The sequence below is a fragment of the Ambystoma mexicanum genome, chromosome 9 (assembly GCF_040938575.1).
Source record: "Ambystoma mexicanum isolate Mex_15411 chromosome 9, UKY_AmexF1_1, whole genome shotgun sequence".
NCBI classification, from domain to species: domain Eukaryota; kingdom Metazoa; phylum Chordata; class Amphibia; order Caudata; family Ambystomatidae; genus Ambystoma; species Ambystoma mexicanum.
The window spans coordinates 610,632,640-610,651,187 of record NC_090931.1 but is presented as its reverse complement, the minus strand read 5'-3'; the positions used below and the strand labels follow the sequence as shown (position 1 = coordinate 610,651,187).

The window sequence follows — 18,548 nt, the reverse complement described above, 5'->3', positions numbered from 1 at the left end:
AGCGAGGAGAACGAGTAGACTGTCCCCTTGTCTGTGCAGCTCTGTTTGTCAAATAAAAAACTGTTAACTCCAAAATAAAAATAAATAAAAAGAAATTCCTGAATCCTAGTGCTAACTCTCAAGATGAGGGTTCGGAGGATAAAAGTTTGAAGCCAAACAAGTGCTTTTGAATATCGAATGAAGTGAAAAGCAAATACAAACACTTGTGAATGCCGAACAGAGCGGATGCAAGCTTTGAGCATTCTTGTACATTGAGCAGGGTGAAAGATTGGGAATTTGCCTGATACAAGGAACTGTGCATTGGATGAGCAAAAAAATTTTGACAAAGGCCAAGAACATTTAAGAAACTGTGGTGTATTATATGAGGAACCAAACATTGGCAACAGCCAGGAGAGTACAGGAAAGTGTGACAAATGCACAGCAGCCAGATAAACCAAGACACAGTGTCAGGAGAATGTGACACAGATGAATTAAACAAACCTCACTGTGAAGTTGAACCAGTGGCATAGAGTTGATGGAAAAGAAGCTAAGAAGGGGTATTCGTTGCGTTACCTGTGATGGGTGGGCCATGTGGTCCAACAACTGCGCCTAGACAGAGTACACCACTGAAAGGAAGCTTGTGTTTCATAACACGCTCTTATGTGTTTTGAAGTCAAGGAACAGAACTGCCTACATGAGCTAGTGAAAAGTGACAATATCCTGAAAGCTGGGAAGTGTCCCATGGAATTGTGCTGTTTAAAAAGCTGGAAGATTTGACCTCTTGGGGAAGGGAACCCCTGTGCCCTTTGAACTATTTTGAACTTGGGGAAGGGGAAGCTGATTACACACCGCAAGCTGGAAGGAGCTCTGATCTTTACTCTGAACACTTTTTGTTTTGATACTAAACTCTCTACACATTGTATACAGTTAGACTTGAGGGCACGTAGAGGTTCTGGGCACAGACAGACTTTTACTTTAGACTTCCTGACACAGACTATCCTTAGTTTATTTAGGTTGGGGAAATCCCACCTTAGTGTAGTGCAAGTTATGCCTTATCCAACTCTGCATTTTAAGTTAATAAAACGTTGTGGACTAAACTTGAACCTGTTGTTTGTGTGTGTTTCGTGATGCCTTCACAAGACATGTAATTACTTACTGTCCCGATACTTTGATAGGAATTATCAGAAGGATAAAGAGTTGAAAGATCAGTCAATGAATGTTATGAATCTGATAATAAAAATAAAATGAATGAGGCAAAGTAGGTTATACGCTTCATGAGCAAAAGATTTGTCCCACCATCTAATAGGACTAATGAAGTCTATGATGTCCAAATAGTAAATAAAAGGAGGTAACATGGGGAGAATTAAGAAAGACTTAGCATATGATGTAATATCCATGAAGAAGGCTATAGTAAAACTGAAAACCAAACACAAAAACTGGATACAAGTTTACACGCAGTCTCAATTTAATAATCATTGGTCGATTATGTATGAAATTCTGAACTTTAAAGATGATGAAATCTTCTGGCATTATGCAAATAAATATAAGAAAAAAGAACATAATTTGACTGTAAATCCCATTACTGAAGAAGTATGGATGCGTTACGTTAAGGATCTCTATTATAGAGAGAAACAGAGGGCCATTATACCTACAAAAGAAACGACCATCACGACAAACAATTACTCTCATGATTGTAACGAGTTCTTGTTCGACATCGAGGATATTTTAAGAATAACAATGAAATCTAAATCCTCCAGAGCATCGAGGACAGACGGCATATGAAACGTTGTAATTAAAGACCAACTGGTAAATTGGGCCTATATTTTGACTGCCTGTTTTTAGATATTGTAAAGGCTGGTTTAATTTCCTTATTCTTGAAAAAAGCCAATATAATCCTATTTTTTAAAAAGGTCTGCGCACCGATCCCTCTAATTACAGATTGTTGGCTATCTCAGATAGCAAGTAAAAATACACTTTGTCAGGTATATTGGAAAAACTAAATATATGGAAAAAGTTAAATGAGCTATTACCCTATCAACAGCCAGGGTTTCGAAAAGGAATGGAGATGATAACATTTTCAATTTGGTGTATTTGATGAGGTCTACTATAAAGGTTAAGGCTAGTAGACAATATATTTGCTATGCCGACTACACCAAAGTGTTTGATTCTATATCACAGGATTCATTATTGCAAAAATTGGGTAATGATTACTCTATGCTAGAAATTATTAAGGAATTATACCAACTCAACTCTATCAACATTAGGTTGGATTAAAATGGTGTTCATGTGGAATTTAACAGGGATGTGTTTTAGCACTACTACTGTATAGTTTCTTTGTATCAAATATGCAGTTAAAACTGAGAGTGTAATAATTTTCCCCCTAAGCTTGGACACAAACCTTTGGCTTGTCTCTCCTACGCTGATGATACTTTGCTGTTGGACAGGACTGCAATGTGATTGCAACATAGCATCCAGGCCCTTGGCAATTATTCTAGATGGAGCGGGTTAGCTATAAATGTTCATAAAACAAAAATAATGATAGTTGGAGAGAATGGGAGGAAAGGTCAAACATGTATTTGGAGATTAGATGATTCCATTAGAGAGGTTATTAATTAATATATGTATTTAGGCATACCTATCACTCCTCAGTTAAAAATCTCTGATGTTTTAAGAAAATATATTGAGATTAAAAATCTTAATAAAGTAAGGTTGATTAAGTCTTTAATCATGCACAGAAGCAGTCCGGTCAAAACTATTAATTGGGAGCTGGGATTAACCTCCCTTTTTACATCATGGACATTGACCCGTGGTTGTTTTATTTTTAGAGATTGGATTTATTTATTTATTATTATTTTTAGATCGCGCCACACTTGGATACAAATGTTGATAGTCTGTTAACATATGTTTCCCTTATGGCCAAGGGAGAGAGGACTAAATGAGAAATTTTAAGAGATTTTGAAATTGAAGTTTATGATTTTTATAAGGAAATTGGTTTTAGAATGGAAGAGACATGTATTTTAACTGTAGCTATCAGCAATAAAAAAATAAGACTACATTTTGGGATAGGAGCCATAATATCCAGCATTTATCATTCAAGTTCAAATTTTTTGAATATGTGAAACAAGGTTTTTCTTTTCCTTACCCTTTTAATGTCCTTTTAAAATGTAAGAATATATAAATTAGTGATTTTATACTACGTGCGCGAGTAAACCAGCTACCTTCTCAAGATGTTTTGGGGGCATGGCAGGGTTTCCTTGGGCAGCCTTACCCTGTAGATTGTACCAATACAGTGTTGAAACCATCCGACATATTCTTACAAGCTGCCCGATACTTCTATCTAATTATAAAGCTTGCTATAGTGCTTTTGTTCATAAACTAGAGAGTATAGAGACTCATCAATTCTGGGGAACAATTTATTCTGGTGAACCTATGATTATTATTACAGCAGCGTTTTACACCTGCCAATTCTTTTTAAAAAGTGTATAGTATTATGATGTGATTTTATGTTAATATGTATTTTGACAACATGTTGGATTTCTATGAATTTCTCTTAATCAAGTATGTGGTGAAATTATTTGTATTGTGAATAGTGGTAAAACTGTGTAGGGTATTGATGATTTATATTCTGTATAATATATTTTATGTATTAAATGTGTTTAAAGGTTTGTAAGTAGCCAAAATACACAATTAAAAAAAACAGACGAAGAACTGTATCAAGGGGTCCAATATCTATGTGGCGGGGGAAGTGTAAAGGGTGTCATGCCTATGTGCGGAGAAGCTAAAAGAGTATTGTTTCCATGCCTGAAAGGCATAAAGACTACTATTGTCCATGCAGGAGGCTATAAAGGATCTAGAGTCCATGCAGGGAGGCTATAAAGGGATATAGAGTCCATGCAGTGAGGCTATAAAGGGATCTTGAGTCCATGCAGGGAGGCTATAAAGGGATCTTGAGTCCATGCAGTGAGGCTATAAAGGGATCTTGAGTCCATGCAGGGAGGCTATAAAGGGATCTAGTGTCCATGCAGGAGGCTATAAAGGGATCTTGAGTCCATGCAGGGAGGCTATAAAGGGATCTAGAGTACATGCATGGAGGCTATAAAGGGATATTGATTCCATGCAGGGAGGCTATAAAGGGATCTAGAGTCCATGCGGCGAGGCTATAAAGGGATCTAGAGTTCATGCAGGGAGGCTATAAAGGGATCTAGAGTCCATGCAGGGAGGCTATAAAGGGATCTTGAGTCCATGCAGGGAGGCTATAAAGGAATCTAGTGTCCATGCAGGAGGCTATAAAGGGATCGTGAGTCCATGCAGGGAGGCTATAAAGGGATCTTGAGTCCATGCAGGGAGGCTATAAAGGGATATTGAGTCCATGCAGCGAGGCTATATAGGGATCAAAAGTCCATGCGGCGAGGCTATAAAGGGATCTAGAGTTCATGCAGGGAGGCTATAAAGGGATCTAGAGTACATGCAGGGAGGCTATAAAGGGATCCTGAGTCCATGCAGGGACGCTATAAAGGGATCTAGTGTCCATGCAGGCGGCTATAAAGAGATCTTGAGTCCATGCAGGGAGGCTATAAAGGGATCTAGAGTCCATGCAGGGAGGCTATAAAGGGATCTTGAGTCGATGCAGGGAGGCTATAAAGGGATATCGAGTCCATGCAGGGAGGCTATAAAGGGATCTAGAGTCCATGCAGGGAGGCTATAAAGGGATCTGGAGTTCATGCAGGGAGGCTATAAAGGGATCTAGAATCCATGCAGGGAGGCTATAAAGGGATCAAGAGTCCATGCAGGGAGGCTATACAGGCATCTTGAGTGCATACAGGGAGGCTATAAAGGGATCTAGTATCCATGCAGGGAGGCTATAAAGGGATCTAGTGTCCATGCAGGAGGCTATAAAGGGATATTGAGTCCATGCAGGGAGGCTATAAAGGGATATTGAGTCCATGCAGGGAGGCTATAAAGGCATCTAGAGTCCATGCAGGGAGGCTATAAAGGGATCAAGAGTCCATGCAGGGAGGCTATAAAGGGATCTAGTATCCATGCAGGGAGGCTATAAAGGGATCTAGTGTCCATGCAGGGAGGCTATAAAAGGATCTAGAGTCCATGCGGGGAGGCTATAAAGGGATCTAGTGTCTGTGCATGGTGGAAACAAAGGGCCCTGGTGTCCCTGGGAGGAGGGTATAAGGGTTCCCAGTTAGGTTTTAATGGGGTCAAGTGGAGAAGTAATGTGGGTCTTAAAGGGGTTTCATAGGTCTCCATGCGGGCAGCATGTAAAGGGGTCTAATGTGGAGGGTTATAAAGGGGACTCTTGTATTGGGGAGGGTGGACATGGAGTTACCGTCCATATGAGGATGGCAGATACGGTTTTGTTTCCTCACGGGAAGTGAATAAAGGAATAATTGGGAGTGGGGGAGGGCTAGGGTTGATGTCCCTAATAGTTAGTCATAGAGATGTCTAATATCCGTGCAGGAAGGATTCAAAAGGTATCGTATGCCCGTGGGCGAGGGATGGAATAAAGGGGTCTAGCGTCCAGATGATAATGTTACGAAGTGGCCGTTGGGGAGTGTATAAATAGTTGTACTGTCCACGTGAAGAGGTTATGAAGCTTTATTTGCCCATGTAGTAAAAAGAGATATATAAGCGCTTGTCTGGAGCCACAAGCAGGCGATATAAAGGTGTTGAGTCAGCATGTGTGGTGGCTAGGAAGGGTGCCAGATATCCATGTGTCTCACCCGTCTCTTGTTTGTGCCCTGAACAGTGCTCCAGGAGGCGGTCAGCACACGGGACCTGGAGCTGGTCCGTATGGTGCTGCGGCACCGCGACTATCAGAGGGTGCTCAAGAGGCTGGCAGGAATCCCCATCCTCCTGGAAAAGCTGCGCAAGGTGAGGCAACTGGACCCCCATCCCAGGCAGCGGCACCCAGAATGCTCTTTCCCATTATTCTTTCTCACTGTGGCTCCTCAGGTTCCACCTGTGTCCTGCCACTCTACATCTTCTCTGGGTGCAGACTTCATTGCAACGGTTCCATGTGTTAATATCCCCGCAAAAATATCGCCATACAAGAATTATGGTGATATCGCCATATTATTTTAAAGGGAGCGGGGGACACCCCCGCAACTCCCCCTCCCATTTAACCCAAAAATGATCCTCACTAATAATATCGCCTATGGCCGTTCCCGACAACCATATATATGGCGATATTATTGGTGGGGCTAATATTACCCGATACCACTGACGCACAGTTTTCTGTATGTGCGGTGTGGTTTTTAGGCCATATGTTGGTGTGCACCTGTTGCACATACCTCTCTTGATTTCCTCAAAAAGAGGTGTGTTGTGTGATACTTTGGTTTGTGTATTGCCTGAGAACCCCTGACGAGCGGTAGGTGTGCGTGTGTGTGTGTGTGTGCATGCTTATGTTTATGTGTGTGAGTGCAGTGTTTACTCAGGAACTAACAATGTGTTACTGGGTCTTTCCAAGTAGAGATATGTGTGCTACCGTATGTGTTTGTGTATTTCTGTGGGTTGTTTTGCCTCTGAAAACCTATACCTGGTTACTTTAGGATGTGCATCTGCATTAGGGCTTGCAGAATTAGAAGGAGGGTCCAGCAGGGGCGCTGCTCAAAAGTGCACCTGTATGAAGTGTGTTCTGACAGGCCTAACACACCTCCTAAAGCAATAACAGTGTGGCACCACTCATGCTCACTTTCCTGCTACCACACCTGGCCAGTGAAACAAGAGGCCTGGTTCCCCTTGGAGCGAAGCATCCTTGCCGCGGGCTCCATGGCCTTGTTCGCAGGTGGAGAGGGAGTCTTCCCAGAAGGAATTAATAGCGGTGCTTCTAATTTTAGCATGTTGTGTATATAATGTAATAATGGTGCTTCACCTGTCAAGCTGCATGCCCTGTGCTGTGGGGGGCCAGTGAAGCTTCGTCCATCCAGGGATAATGCGTTCCCCTCCCATATGGCCAAGTGTCATGCACATGCTTTTGTATTAGTTGAAGTGTCTTCTGCTGGGGGCTCAGGCATGCAGTTAGGAGATTCTAGTGTATACATCACAACGCCCTTATGGGTGAACATTATGACAAGCAAGTTTATTTAGCAAGGCTGGTGATATAAATAAGCTGATCCAGGCTGCTAACTGGGGAGCCACCAGTAGAGGGCTTGACTGATGCCATAATGACCATAAAATCACTACATCTCACCACTTTAAAAGGGGGAGAGCGCGGAATGCCCTTCCACTTTTGGTGGCATAATTCCCTGCCCCAATTCTGCAGCCTGGTTAAGGGGCCTCTTTACTCTTTGCAAACGGACAGATGTTTTGGATATATGTATTTATTTGAATGCATATAATGAATTACACAAACCAAAAGAGCCAGAGTAATTGAAATGACTAAAGAAGATGTCTGCCCCAGCTTAAATCCCCAGGCTGCTTCCTGGCCTGCTGCATATGCCCATTCTTCTGCAAGGAGCCTGCATGTATTAGATTCCCTACACAATCCCCTCCTTTGCCACTATGGCATCACCATATACAAAGCCCATTACTCAAGGGTAATAGTTTCAAGACAAGCCTAAAATCCACTTGCCATCTGGCATGAGCAACAGTTCTCAGCATGCCACACAGCACACAGCCTATCACTCACTGTGAGTGAGTGATCAGTGAAGGGAGCAAACCTTACTGCCCATTGACCATAACCCAACATGATGAGACAGGGTTAAGGTTCTAATTCCTCATCCATATGCAAGTACATTCTTGCAAATATCTACTGTCGTGAGGCACAGTGAGATCAGTCTCAGGCACGACAGAAATTGATATTCTCAGCACATCTTTACTGGGGTATTTACAGGGTTAAAACCAAATCAGTTCCGCATAGGTCAGGATTGTCCACCAAAATAACTAAAGTGTGGTCAGGATTGTAATTGCTCAGGATATTCACGCCTTGGGTTTAACTTAATGGTCAGCGTGTCCCGTGACGGTGATGGTCTTGTGTTGCTTGGGGATGTTTGGGAAGCATCCTCCTCCAGCATCTCGAGACTGCACAGGAGCCTGATGCTTTTTTCTGTAGTCCACCGTATCTTGCAGCTTGCCTTATCCTGGCGAGAGCCGCAACTTGACAAGAGACTGCCATATACTCTCTCTGGTGTTCCTCCCTGGGATCTTGAGGCTTCCCTCCCTCATGCCCTTTGGTCTCTGACTGTTCAACTCCAACTGCCTCTCCTGCTTGCCGTCTCACTTCAAGCTGGCACCTAAGGATCTCTTCCCTAACATCTCTGGATCCTGGTGCAGCTCTGCACGGCTCCACCATGTGCTTGCTCCTCCATCCCCCTTCTAGCTCAGTATAGGATCTTGTCTCTCTTCCTTAATGCTGCCCCATTTCTTTTCCACAACAGCCTCTTCCCCTTCTCCTCTACTTCTTTGATGTTCCACAACTTCTCTTCTTCACTACCTTCTTCTACCTCTCTTCACCTCCTTGCCTCGCCAATGTCTTGCCTACTTTCTCATTCCATTCCCTCTATCACCTCCTCCTTCTCGTTCTGGATGTTTCGCGACTCCTGCGCCTCTCTAATAGTTCTTCTATGCATTCGTTTTCACTTTCCTGGACCTCCCCTGCCTTCTTACCCCATCTGTTATCACTTTTTCCTAGCTCCTCATCTCACAGTCCTTCTTCCTCCTCTCCCCATCCTTCAGAGTCTTTTTTTTCCCAGCGTTCTCCATCCCCAGCCCCTTGGGTCTACGTTCCCACCAACCCTTATTTGTCTTCTCCAGGTCCCTATCTCCTCCCTTTCCCAGTCTCCTGTGTCTCGTCTGGCCCAGCCTCCTAGGTTCACTCTCTGGCGCCCCATGAATGTGATTACCAAAGAATGGAAAATCTTCAAAACCTCGAAAGCCTCTTTACCTACACTGATGTTCGCCTACAAAAGAAGCACCACAATTGGAAACAGAATAAGTGGAAGCAGACTAAAATCTCAATCTCCGAAGATAGTGAATTTAACCACACTCTGGGGCATGCCACCAGCTAGTGGACATTACCCGTGCGGGACTTGTGGAGTCTGTAAACTCACCTGCAAAAGTAAAGAGATTGATGTAGGACTCCCAAAACCCTGGGTTCAGAAAAACCTTACTAATTGTAACACCAATTATGTAGTCTACTTAATAAAATGCAATTGTGGTCTGATGTATGTAGGTAAAACTATACGCAAGATCAAAATACGTATTATGGAACACCGTACTTGCCTTAAGAACAAAACTGATAATGCACCTATGGTTAAACACTTTACTCAGGCTAAACATGAATATGAAGATTTTACCTGGACTGTTTTGTTGACACTAACAGGTGGCAACCCACAGACATTAGAAAATAGACTTTTAAGGAAAGAACAGGAAATGATTTTCAGACTACAAAGTGATACCAGGGGTCTAAACGATGCTGTAGAATGGCACAAAATTAATTAATTAGCATGTACCAACATTTGCAGTTTACATACAGAAGCATGCCTGAAGTTATTGATTCATCAGAATGGATGAAGTATGGGGCTAACAACTAAATAGATGACACGCATCTAGAAATGTAACATACTTGTAACCGTTGATCTATTACATCATATGCTGGTACCACATTAAATTTCACTAGACTTGAGGAGTAGAATGTGTAAGAATGCATAGACAGCTATTGCTAGACATGACGGTTTATTTGAAAAATAATTGTCAATATTGCTTTAAATTGCGGAATTAATTGGAAACATTTGTTTTGAGCAATGTGGAATATTATTGATGCCATCTAACTGTCCTAGCACATCTACATGTAGCCATTGTTTCATTGTTAATTATGTGCCGCATACACCATCCCTGGCGAATGACATGTTATTCCGTGGAGTTTTCTACATGCATGCATCCGACAGGATAGGCGGGAGTCGCCCTTACTATATATTGTCCACCAGAATTGTAAGCTCTTTTGACTACATTAGAAGCTACAGATTGCGACATATCTTTAACATCTTAGCCAAGTCACGTCCAAGATGGCTGCTCCGTTCTCCTTTGGTAGGTTTTGGATCTACTTCCGAGTCACCACATGACGGGCTGCAAGGTTTCAAAGCAACTGATTTAAGCTTAGATGGCGTCCGAGCGCAGTAGCTAGAGACGCAGGTTAACACTACGGACACAGCATTAAAGGCTTGCCTGGTACCCGCGGACCGATTTATATCTGATTTATATCTTTTTTTAAGGTACGTGCAAGCGCTACTGAGTTCGATAAACCAATATAACTGTACACGCTTGTCTAGATACGAGGGAAAGTAAAGTTGTGTCAAGGACTTTCTTACTTTTCCGTCCCGATGTAGACGTATTTTTCCACAACTGGCAGACGATCAAGGGCCTGCATAACGCAAGGCTCCAGTATCCGAGTAACACCTGTTACGGCACAGATTAATTGAATAGCAGTAAGTGCTATTTTACACCTTGCCAACGCCTCACTAATGTGTCACACGGGTGGCACCCAAGGGACAATGTACGAACCAGGAATATAGTTGGTACTTGCATGGATTCAAGGTTTCTGTTAACTATTGTGCTACTCTACCACCTGGTCATGCTTGTTCTAGGATTCCCTCACTTGTTTCCTCACCTCATCGGTTTACCCTGGTTGGACACATTCTATATTGCGACTATACCAGTTTCAATGAGTTTTTGGTGTTCCATTTGATTATATTCGAATTATACTCGAATGCTCCAGAGCTTGTTGCCCATATACAGTGACCCCTCAGATTGTAGAGGTGGTTGCATTTAGCTATCCACTGACTAAGGAACTGCTAAGAATTGATGGTTGGATTTTTTTAGAGTCTTCCGACTGGAAGCCACTCTTCACATTTCTGGTGACTCAGAAGAGGCACCCAAGCTTGATCTCTTATCGAGGAGTGACCTGATGTGCCCCTCCTAATCTCTTTTTGCCACGACTGCACGTACTGAATCACTATCAGGTGAGTCTTGCAGTCTTATGACCGGTTGTTATGACCTTTGGGAATTCTCGAATGCCGTTTTTTTAAGCTCTTTTGAAAAACACTTATATAGGTTTTTCATGTATTTATTACAGTGCTTCAGCATATGTTTGAGCTGACTGCAACTTGATTATTTCACGTTGTGAGCCCCCACGAGCACCGCGAAAGGTAATTATAACCCATCGTTTGGTCCTCACTCGGCCCCCTATAACGGGGCAATAGACAGATACATTTTAGCTATTATTTAGCTCCTCACCTGTCTCCTTTTTCGTTCTATCTTTACAGGTTGCACGTGTACACTACACTGTTATATTAATATAACACCTGATGATTTTAAAAAGTGGATTTTCGTAATTTTGAATAACTCTCCTGATGAATGTTCTCTGAGTAATCCTTTCAAGAACTGAAACATGTCGAGACAATGTCCTGGATATGTACAGGATTAGAATAACTGATGTTATCTTATATTAATCAGAAACTGAAGTACATTGTTATTTGTTTGTTGAATGTACTATAGAAATACGTATCACCTAACCATTTGATGGTCTCTGACGAAATCCTTGTTTTTTAGTTACTGTTCTTAACTTCTGTATGTAAGAACTAGTCCTTGTTATTTGTAGAGTGATTTAATATTCTTTTATGTGTACTAGATTAAAGATTTATAACGTTTTTTTACTTCTAGAGTTCAGTGTAAAACCTGTTTTTGAGCTCTGTCTCTTATATATATATAGTTCTGCCTTCCCGGGTATAGACAGAGTAGCTAGTTGAGTTTCACGGTGTAAGTGGACCACTAACTACCGGGATTCCTTTTGAAATAAGAGAGCCCCATCGCCTGCTCCTCCTGCTGGTATTTCCATTTCTTGCCAAATGACCTCCTCCTGTGAACTCCCACAGCCCTTTGCCACAGCAACCTCTTTTATAGGGACTTGGCCCTGCCTTCCAGTCTTTCTGTTATATAAGAACACCAAGATGTATCTCGTTCGGCCGCTGGTTTAGGGATTGAACGCCCCTTGGCATGGCTTCCAGTACTGATGTGGAACTTCCAATGGGCTAGTCCCTCCCCTTGGGCAGCCCTCTCTCTGGTTGTTACACACTACCTTAGATGATCTGGTCTTAACGGATCTATGTGATATTACCACGGCTGCATTTCCCGCGACGGAAATGTTCGCATGGGAAATCCACGAAAACAAAATGTTTGTACATTTCCCATGCAAACATACATGGGTTTCCCCCGCAACCCCCGCTCACTATACTACGCAGTATAGTGAGCAGAATGTTGCGGGGGACACCCCCGCAGAGCCTGTTTTTTTATTTTTTTTTTTTTTAATGTTCTTTTGGGAGAGCGGGGTGTTGTGGGGGACACCACCCAGCCCCCACAGGCTTTTAAAAAAATGTTTTTTTCATACCAACCCCACCAAAACACTTAAACATATACCTCGAAAAGGTCGATCTTTTGGTAGTTAGAACTTTCCGTGGTGTGCGTTTTAGGTCTTTTGGTGAGGTTGGTAATTTTTATACAGACATTTTGTCCTATTCCGTTTTAACTGTATGAGAGTGAAGGCCTTGGGCAATAACAGGCTGACTGCTTCTCAGTCTCCTGTCCTAGCTCAGGTCCTGTTCTTTCTCCCTCTAGGTTTATGTGTAATGTCTGCCCTTGCCACAGGGAACTGAGTGCTCATGTGCTGCTGGTTCCACAAGACGGGTGCTCTCTCTCATTCCCTAAAAGGACCAGGAGTGTCTAAGGTGGCAATGTGACAAGCCTCTGCCTTCTGTATGTAGCATGGTTGTCTCGGGAGGATAGTTCAGCGGCAACGTGTTCGCCTTGGAAGCAAGATGACACGAAGCAACACGGTTTCGATCCCCTGGTCTGCGCTTAGAAAACTCTGGGTATTTAAGCATGTTATGAATACGCAACTAAGACAAAAAAATAAAAAAACAATTACGCAAACAATGGTACAGCGCCTCAGTGCCCGCGGGCTGTGTGAGCACTTTAAAAATGCAAATAAATAAATAAAATAAAAATGGTTGGGGTAGTTAGGCGATCAGCATCACGTAGCTTGTGGTGGCATCCATCATCTTTGGCGACCCTGCCATCTACCAGCAAGGTCAGGGAGGGGACTTTGTCACACTACTGATGGATAGACCTGAGCAGAACCCCCCCCCCCGTTGTTGTGTTATGATATGATATTTTATTTATATCGCGCTCGTACACAAGTTTTTCAGAGCACCGTGATGCTGTTCATTATTGAGGCGATAACGAAAAACAGCCCAGCATGCAGGCTTGAGACTGCGAGTGGCCAGAGAGACGTCTTAAATAAAAAAAAAACATGACATTGGTTTCTTATATTGTGCTTCATTCCAGACGCCAGTCTCTAAGCACAGTACTGGGATTGGGAATCGTGACCTTGGTGGTCAGTGTAATCTTGTTTAGAAGACCAGAGGGATAGCCCTGAGCTATCCTTCCCATCTCATGCAGTCCCATTATATCCTTAAGGAGGGCTGCTTTTATGGAGGGTTGTTTATGGTTGCGCTCACTTGCATTACCAGCCAATACGCACAGTGCTTACTGAGATGTGAGAGTCCAGGTCTGCTCATGGTAAATGCGCAGGGATGTGTCCTAATTGAAAGTTTAAAGTTGGTAGGCGATTTAGAAACTTTCAAAGACCATAAAACAACTATGACGTATAGGTTTAAACCAAGCAGATGTGTGGGGGGAGGAAGAGTTGGTCAGTAGAGCAAGGCCACTGAGTCCTCAGTGAATGACCATGCGCAGTGGAGGAAACACTGATCTATGCATCACAGGTTCCTGGTAGTGGAAAGTGGCTAGCCTGTCCTTCTATCAGAGCCTTGAGGCGAATTGTTTGTCTCCCTGCTCTGCTGATCCAATCGCACCCACTGGTGGCACCCAAGAGACTGAAGCAATGCAATGCCTTACGGTCAATGCAGAGCTAGAGATTTGCTCCAAGGACGGTGTCTTTCATGGAGAGGCCTTGGGAGCACAATGTAATAAGAGCTCCTTGCTACTATAGTTAATGTAGTGGGTTGCGTCACTTGGCTACATGGCTGCTTCCCTGTGTACCCAGACACTGGCTCTCCAGGTGTCGAAGATTCATCGCTGATGTTCCATCCGGCCTCTTTAATTGTTCATTTCTAGCTTGGCTGAAGCCTTGCTATGACCCCCTAGGACATCTAGGCTTTTGGCAGAGACATGAGGGGCCTCCGGACTCCGACTCTGAAAAGGAGGGCCACAATCCACAGCTGGATGGTGCAATGGCAGATATTTCTTACGTAGGTTAGTCCCCTCTGAGCTACGAGTTTTAAAGTGTTCCTACTCTGCACTGCTAAATGATGGAGAACGTTAGCAACAGCCCAATGTAGGAGGCAACTGGCAAAGAAATGAGGAACTGGATGGATGTTTGTACCCTTAAAACCTCATGAAATACAAGGAGTCAAGAGATTCTCCCCCGCGGTCAATAACCTGAAATCATCTCCTGTAAACCAGATGGCCTTTGCGTTTGATTGGCAGCCTTATGGAGAGAGGGGAGAAACACCTTTGGTCTTCCAGGGCCACAACCAGACCAGGTTGGCAGGATATCCAAAATGAGCATCAATTAGATGAAGTTGCCTCCAATTGAATTAATTTGCATAATGAGTGATTATCCTGAACATCTGATGGCTTTGTAGGCTTGAGGGCCAGTGGTGTGTACCAACGGGCTACAGAAAACAGAGTTTGCCCATTTGAGGAATCCACCGTGCCTCATACGTCTGCCATGGGCGTAGGGTGTTTTCAAGTGCCCTAATTGGCCTCTTCATCATATTTAGGGCGTTAGTTATATTAACATTCTCCTTTTGGTTTTGTTTGTGTTGCTTGGATTATTGGACATTGCTCATTGTTTCTTTACAATGTTCAATATATTCTTTAGTTTGTGACCTTGTTGGTGACCTTGTTGGTTCTATAGACTACCTGTTGGGTAACATCATTAGACAATCTTATTACACATCTGGTTTCGCACAACCTCCCGCCATCTTTTTCCTCCTCTCCTACATGACCTACTCCCGCCTCCCTCTCTCTTTCCAGTCAATCTGCCTCTTTGTTTCCCACTCTGTTTGTCTTTACTATCCTGAGAAACTGAAAATGGAAGACAACTCAGCTAAGGTTGCTTGGAATCTCTTTTTGAAGAGCAGTTTAGAACTCATCTGTAGTCATTCAGACGTGTAGGAACAAAGTGTCCTTCGGGGCGCTCCGGTTCCAGACAGCGCTGCAGACAACCCACCCATCACTCTTTTTGACGGCTGCAGAGAAGGGTCAATATGTTTCTGCCTGACGTGAAGGGTAGGTCGGGTGCACACCATGCCAGTTGGGAATGGCTTTTGCAAAATAAATTGTTCCTTTGATGTTTCTGAAAGGGGGCCTTTGAGGTGAAGGCGAGCAAACAGTCCATTTGGACAAATAAAGGGACACAGCAAAAAATCTGTCAACTGACTATGAAAGAGTTCTTCTAAACTAATGATGTTTGGAGCAGATGTTTTTTTTTTAATTTTTGCATAGCAATCTAACCCAAAAGTAGTGTCGGCCTGCAGTGCAGCATAACTGGGGACAGACACATTTGTGAATGGGTATACTTTTCTGCAGTTACAAGTGAGAACTCCAAAATTCTGTATCTTAGTTTCGGCATCAGATAAAGTGTCCAGGGCATGAGGGCATGGCTTGAGTGAGTTGTTGCATTCTCTGATGGAGCCTTGCATTTGCAATGCAGAGTTGAGTCTTGTATCATCACATGTGGTCTAATGTAAATCGTTAGCGTAGGTTTCACCGAATACCATTTTACCTAATGAGATTTCCCCTTATTTCACCGAAAGTGGTAGGTGAAGTGGTATATGTGTAATACAAAATAGGTGGGGTCTGGGGTAAGGGTATAAGTTAGTGAGATGTAGGTTGTGGCACACTAAATATCTGCGCTCTATAGGAGGTAATGCTTAAGCACATCAATTTAACTCAGGGTAACTAAACACTCACGCTAATCCACAGGCTTATCACATTCCAATTATTTTTTTGGGAAGGGTTAAATGTTTTTCCATAGTGTGTCTGACAGTTTGGCCAGTTTTATTCTTTGAATGCTGGTACGGGTTCGGCCTTTTCGTTACTTATTTGGGACTACACCAGACAAAGAATGGAAAGTGCGACAAGATTGGACTCGACATGTGACTGGTTGAGATCTCTGTGGTGGTTGGATGACTGCCTTACTGGGCCATTACTGGAAAACGAGCCTCACTCCCAGCAGCCCAGCGTTAACTTGTTTGAAAAATGTCATCCCTCGGCAAGCCCCTCTCGTGAGTGCCCGCTGTGCTGAGCGTGGCGTTTCAAGGAAAGTGGCAACAGGCCAGTCCACTCTTCACTTGCTGTCATTCAAATGCACTTAAAATATAGCAGGAGGAGGCCCTTTCCCCTATATTGCCAAGCGGTTGCTCCATCAGCATTCAGAGTGATCCCTGGGGGCTTCCAAAGGAGCTTGATCTTTCCTTGAATACTGCTGTCCACGGTGGTCTTTTTGTATGGGGAATATTGGATTAGCAGTGGTAAGCACAGATTTGCTTAAGTGTTTGAAATCAATGAAAAACCCCACCAGATTTAATCAAACCTAAACACAAAAAACCTATAAACGCTAATGCTGAGCCCCAGATGGACTGGTATGCACATGGCGATGGCCAGCCATTGTAAACTCAGCAGGGAGTCCTATACATCACGTGGGTTAGGGGTTGAATATTCGGGTAATGTGGTCTCCTGTTCTCCGATAGAGGTCGCTGTTGTAGCCTTCCTCTTTGCATCTTGAGAGTTGTGGTTTGTCATGTCCGTGATTAGAGATGAGCGTTGCATACTCACATGACGCCCCATCCTCAGTGTGGGGTGCGCAGCCACAGAGTCTGACTTCGAATAATAATAATAATAATAATAATAATAATAATAATAATAATAATAATAATAATAATTAATAAAAATAAAACATTTCTTATATACCATCCCCTAAAATCTCTCCACTGGCTCCCGGAGGCTGCAAGGATCAGGTCCAAGGCCCTCTGCATCATCCACAAGGCTTTCTGGGGCCTGGGACCCCGCTACATCCAACTCTCTCTACCTAGATGCCTTCCCGCTCGAGCCCTTCGGTCCTCTAGCTCCAGCTCTCTGAAGATCAGACACATTTCCAAGCAGAGAGTGGGGGGAAGATCTCTCTCTTTGGCAGGAGCCTCCCTCTGGAATGGCATCCCTGCCCCTCTCAGGTTTCAGCCAGATCTCCTTAAGTTCCGGAAGCTTCTCGAGACCCTCCTTTTCTCTTCTTCCTTCCACCCCCCTGCTAATGCCACGCTCTGCCGCATTGACTAGCTGCCTGGTCCCTTCTGAGTCCTACAGGGCACCAGACCCTCCTCGCCCAGTCTACCCCTGTACCCTGGTCTCCATGACCCCCCCGCCCAACCTGCACTTGCCCTTCCAGGCCCCATTCCCCTGACTAGCCTGTGCATCCCTACTGAGCCTGGCTCACCCCCGTCCTCGCACTTAGCATGTGGTCCTCACTACCTGCATTCCCTGGCACTTGCCCTTTTGGCACCCCCTAGCACTTGCCTACCCCCAGGGGCCCTCTTTTTCCTCTACTCCTCCTCCCTCCACTGCACTTGTATGTCTCCACCCTACCCCACACTTCCCTCCCACCCTAGCATTATCCCTTCTGCCCCTACTGGCACTCCCCACCCCAAACCCGCACTTCTTGTTACCGCACTTGCACGATCCGAATGACACAAGGCCTAGTAGGACTGTTTTTGTTCTTTTCTTCCCTGTCCCTCGACCCCTTTTCTTTGTCTTGTGGCGCCTTGAAACACCATATACTATATTGGCGCTTTATAAATACACAATAAATGAAAATAAATAAATAAACACTAGGGTTGAGTGCTGTAGCTTTGGATAGCCTCATACATTCATACGTCCTACTGTGCAGAAAGTTCTTTTGAAAGTAATTAGTTTGCACGTTCTGCAATGGCAGCAGGTGATCAGTGGTGTGAATGGGTGATAGAAGTGAGTTCTCCCTGGACAACTGCTGTGAGGAGTGATGGGTGTCTTAAGCATGGATTGCCAGGTTTGTACGAAGCAGTTCATGTCTCTCTCTTTCCCTCAACAGGCGCAGGACTTTTATGTTGAGATGAAATGGGAGTTCACCAGCTGGGGTAAGTGAGCGAGTAGTTTGAGACCTCTTCTGATCCTCCATGTTGGGGAAAACGTGCTGAACCTTTACAGCTTGACAGACTGCCACGTGCAGCCTAGCCCAAACTTAGTCCACCTACACCCCTAGTTACATCACCACCCCTCTGCGCAAAGACCTGAATGTGCATAAACTGCACCTCCTGCTTTGCCACCAGCGCTCTGTAGCTCTGCAAGAACCTACACCGTGCTCTCGCAGTCACCAGACACCGGCGGCTCAGTCTGCACCTCCGCCACCGACACCACCTGGTACAGAACCAGCATTTTCTCTCTCAGCCTGTATGAACATCACCACACCCCTAAATGCATTCACTATAAAGGTTTTCGTTATAAAATAA

At 43.9% G+C, this 18,548-nt stretch overlaps 1 protein-coding gene across 2 annotated transcripts in view; it reads left to right on the top strand.

Moving 5' to 3' along the window:
* The window catches only part of ANKRD13B (ankyrin repeat domain 13B), a 598,589-nt gene that overhangs the window by 434,151 nt on the left and 145,890 nt on the right, over positions 1-18,548 (top strand). For both annotated transcript variants that reach the window (XM_069615263.1, XM_069615264.1), the window contains exons 3-4: positions 5,738-5,862; positions 18,131-18,176. In XM_069615263.1, the coding sequence (XP_069471364.1) occupies positions 5,738-5,862; positions 18,131-18,176 (171 nt within the window). The remainder of the gene's footprint in view (positions 1-5,737; positions 5,863-18,130; positions 18,177-18,548) is intronic.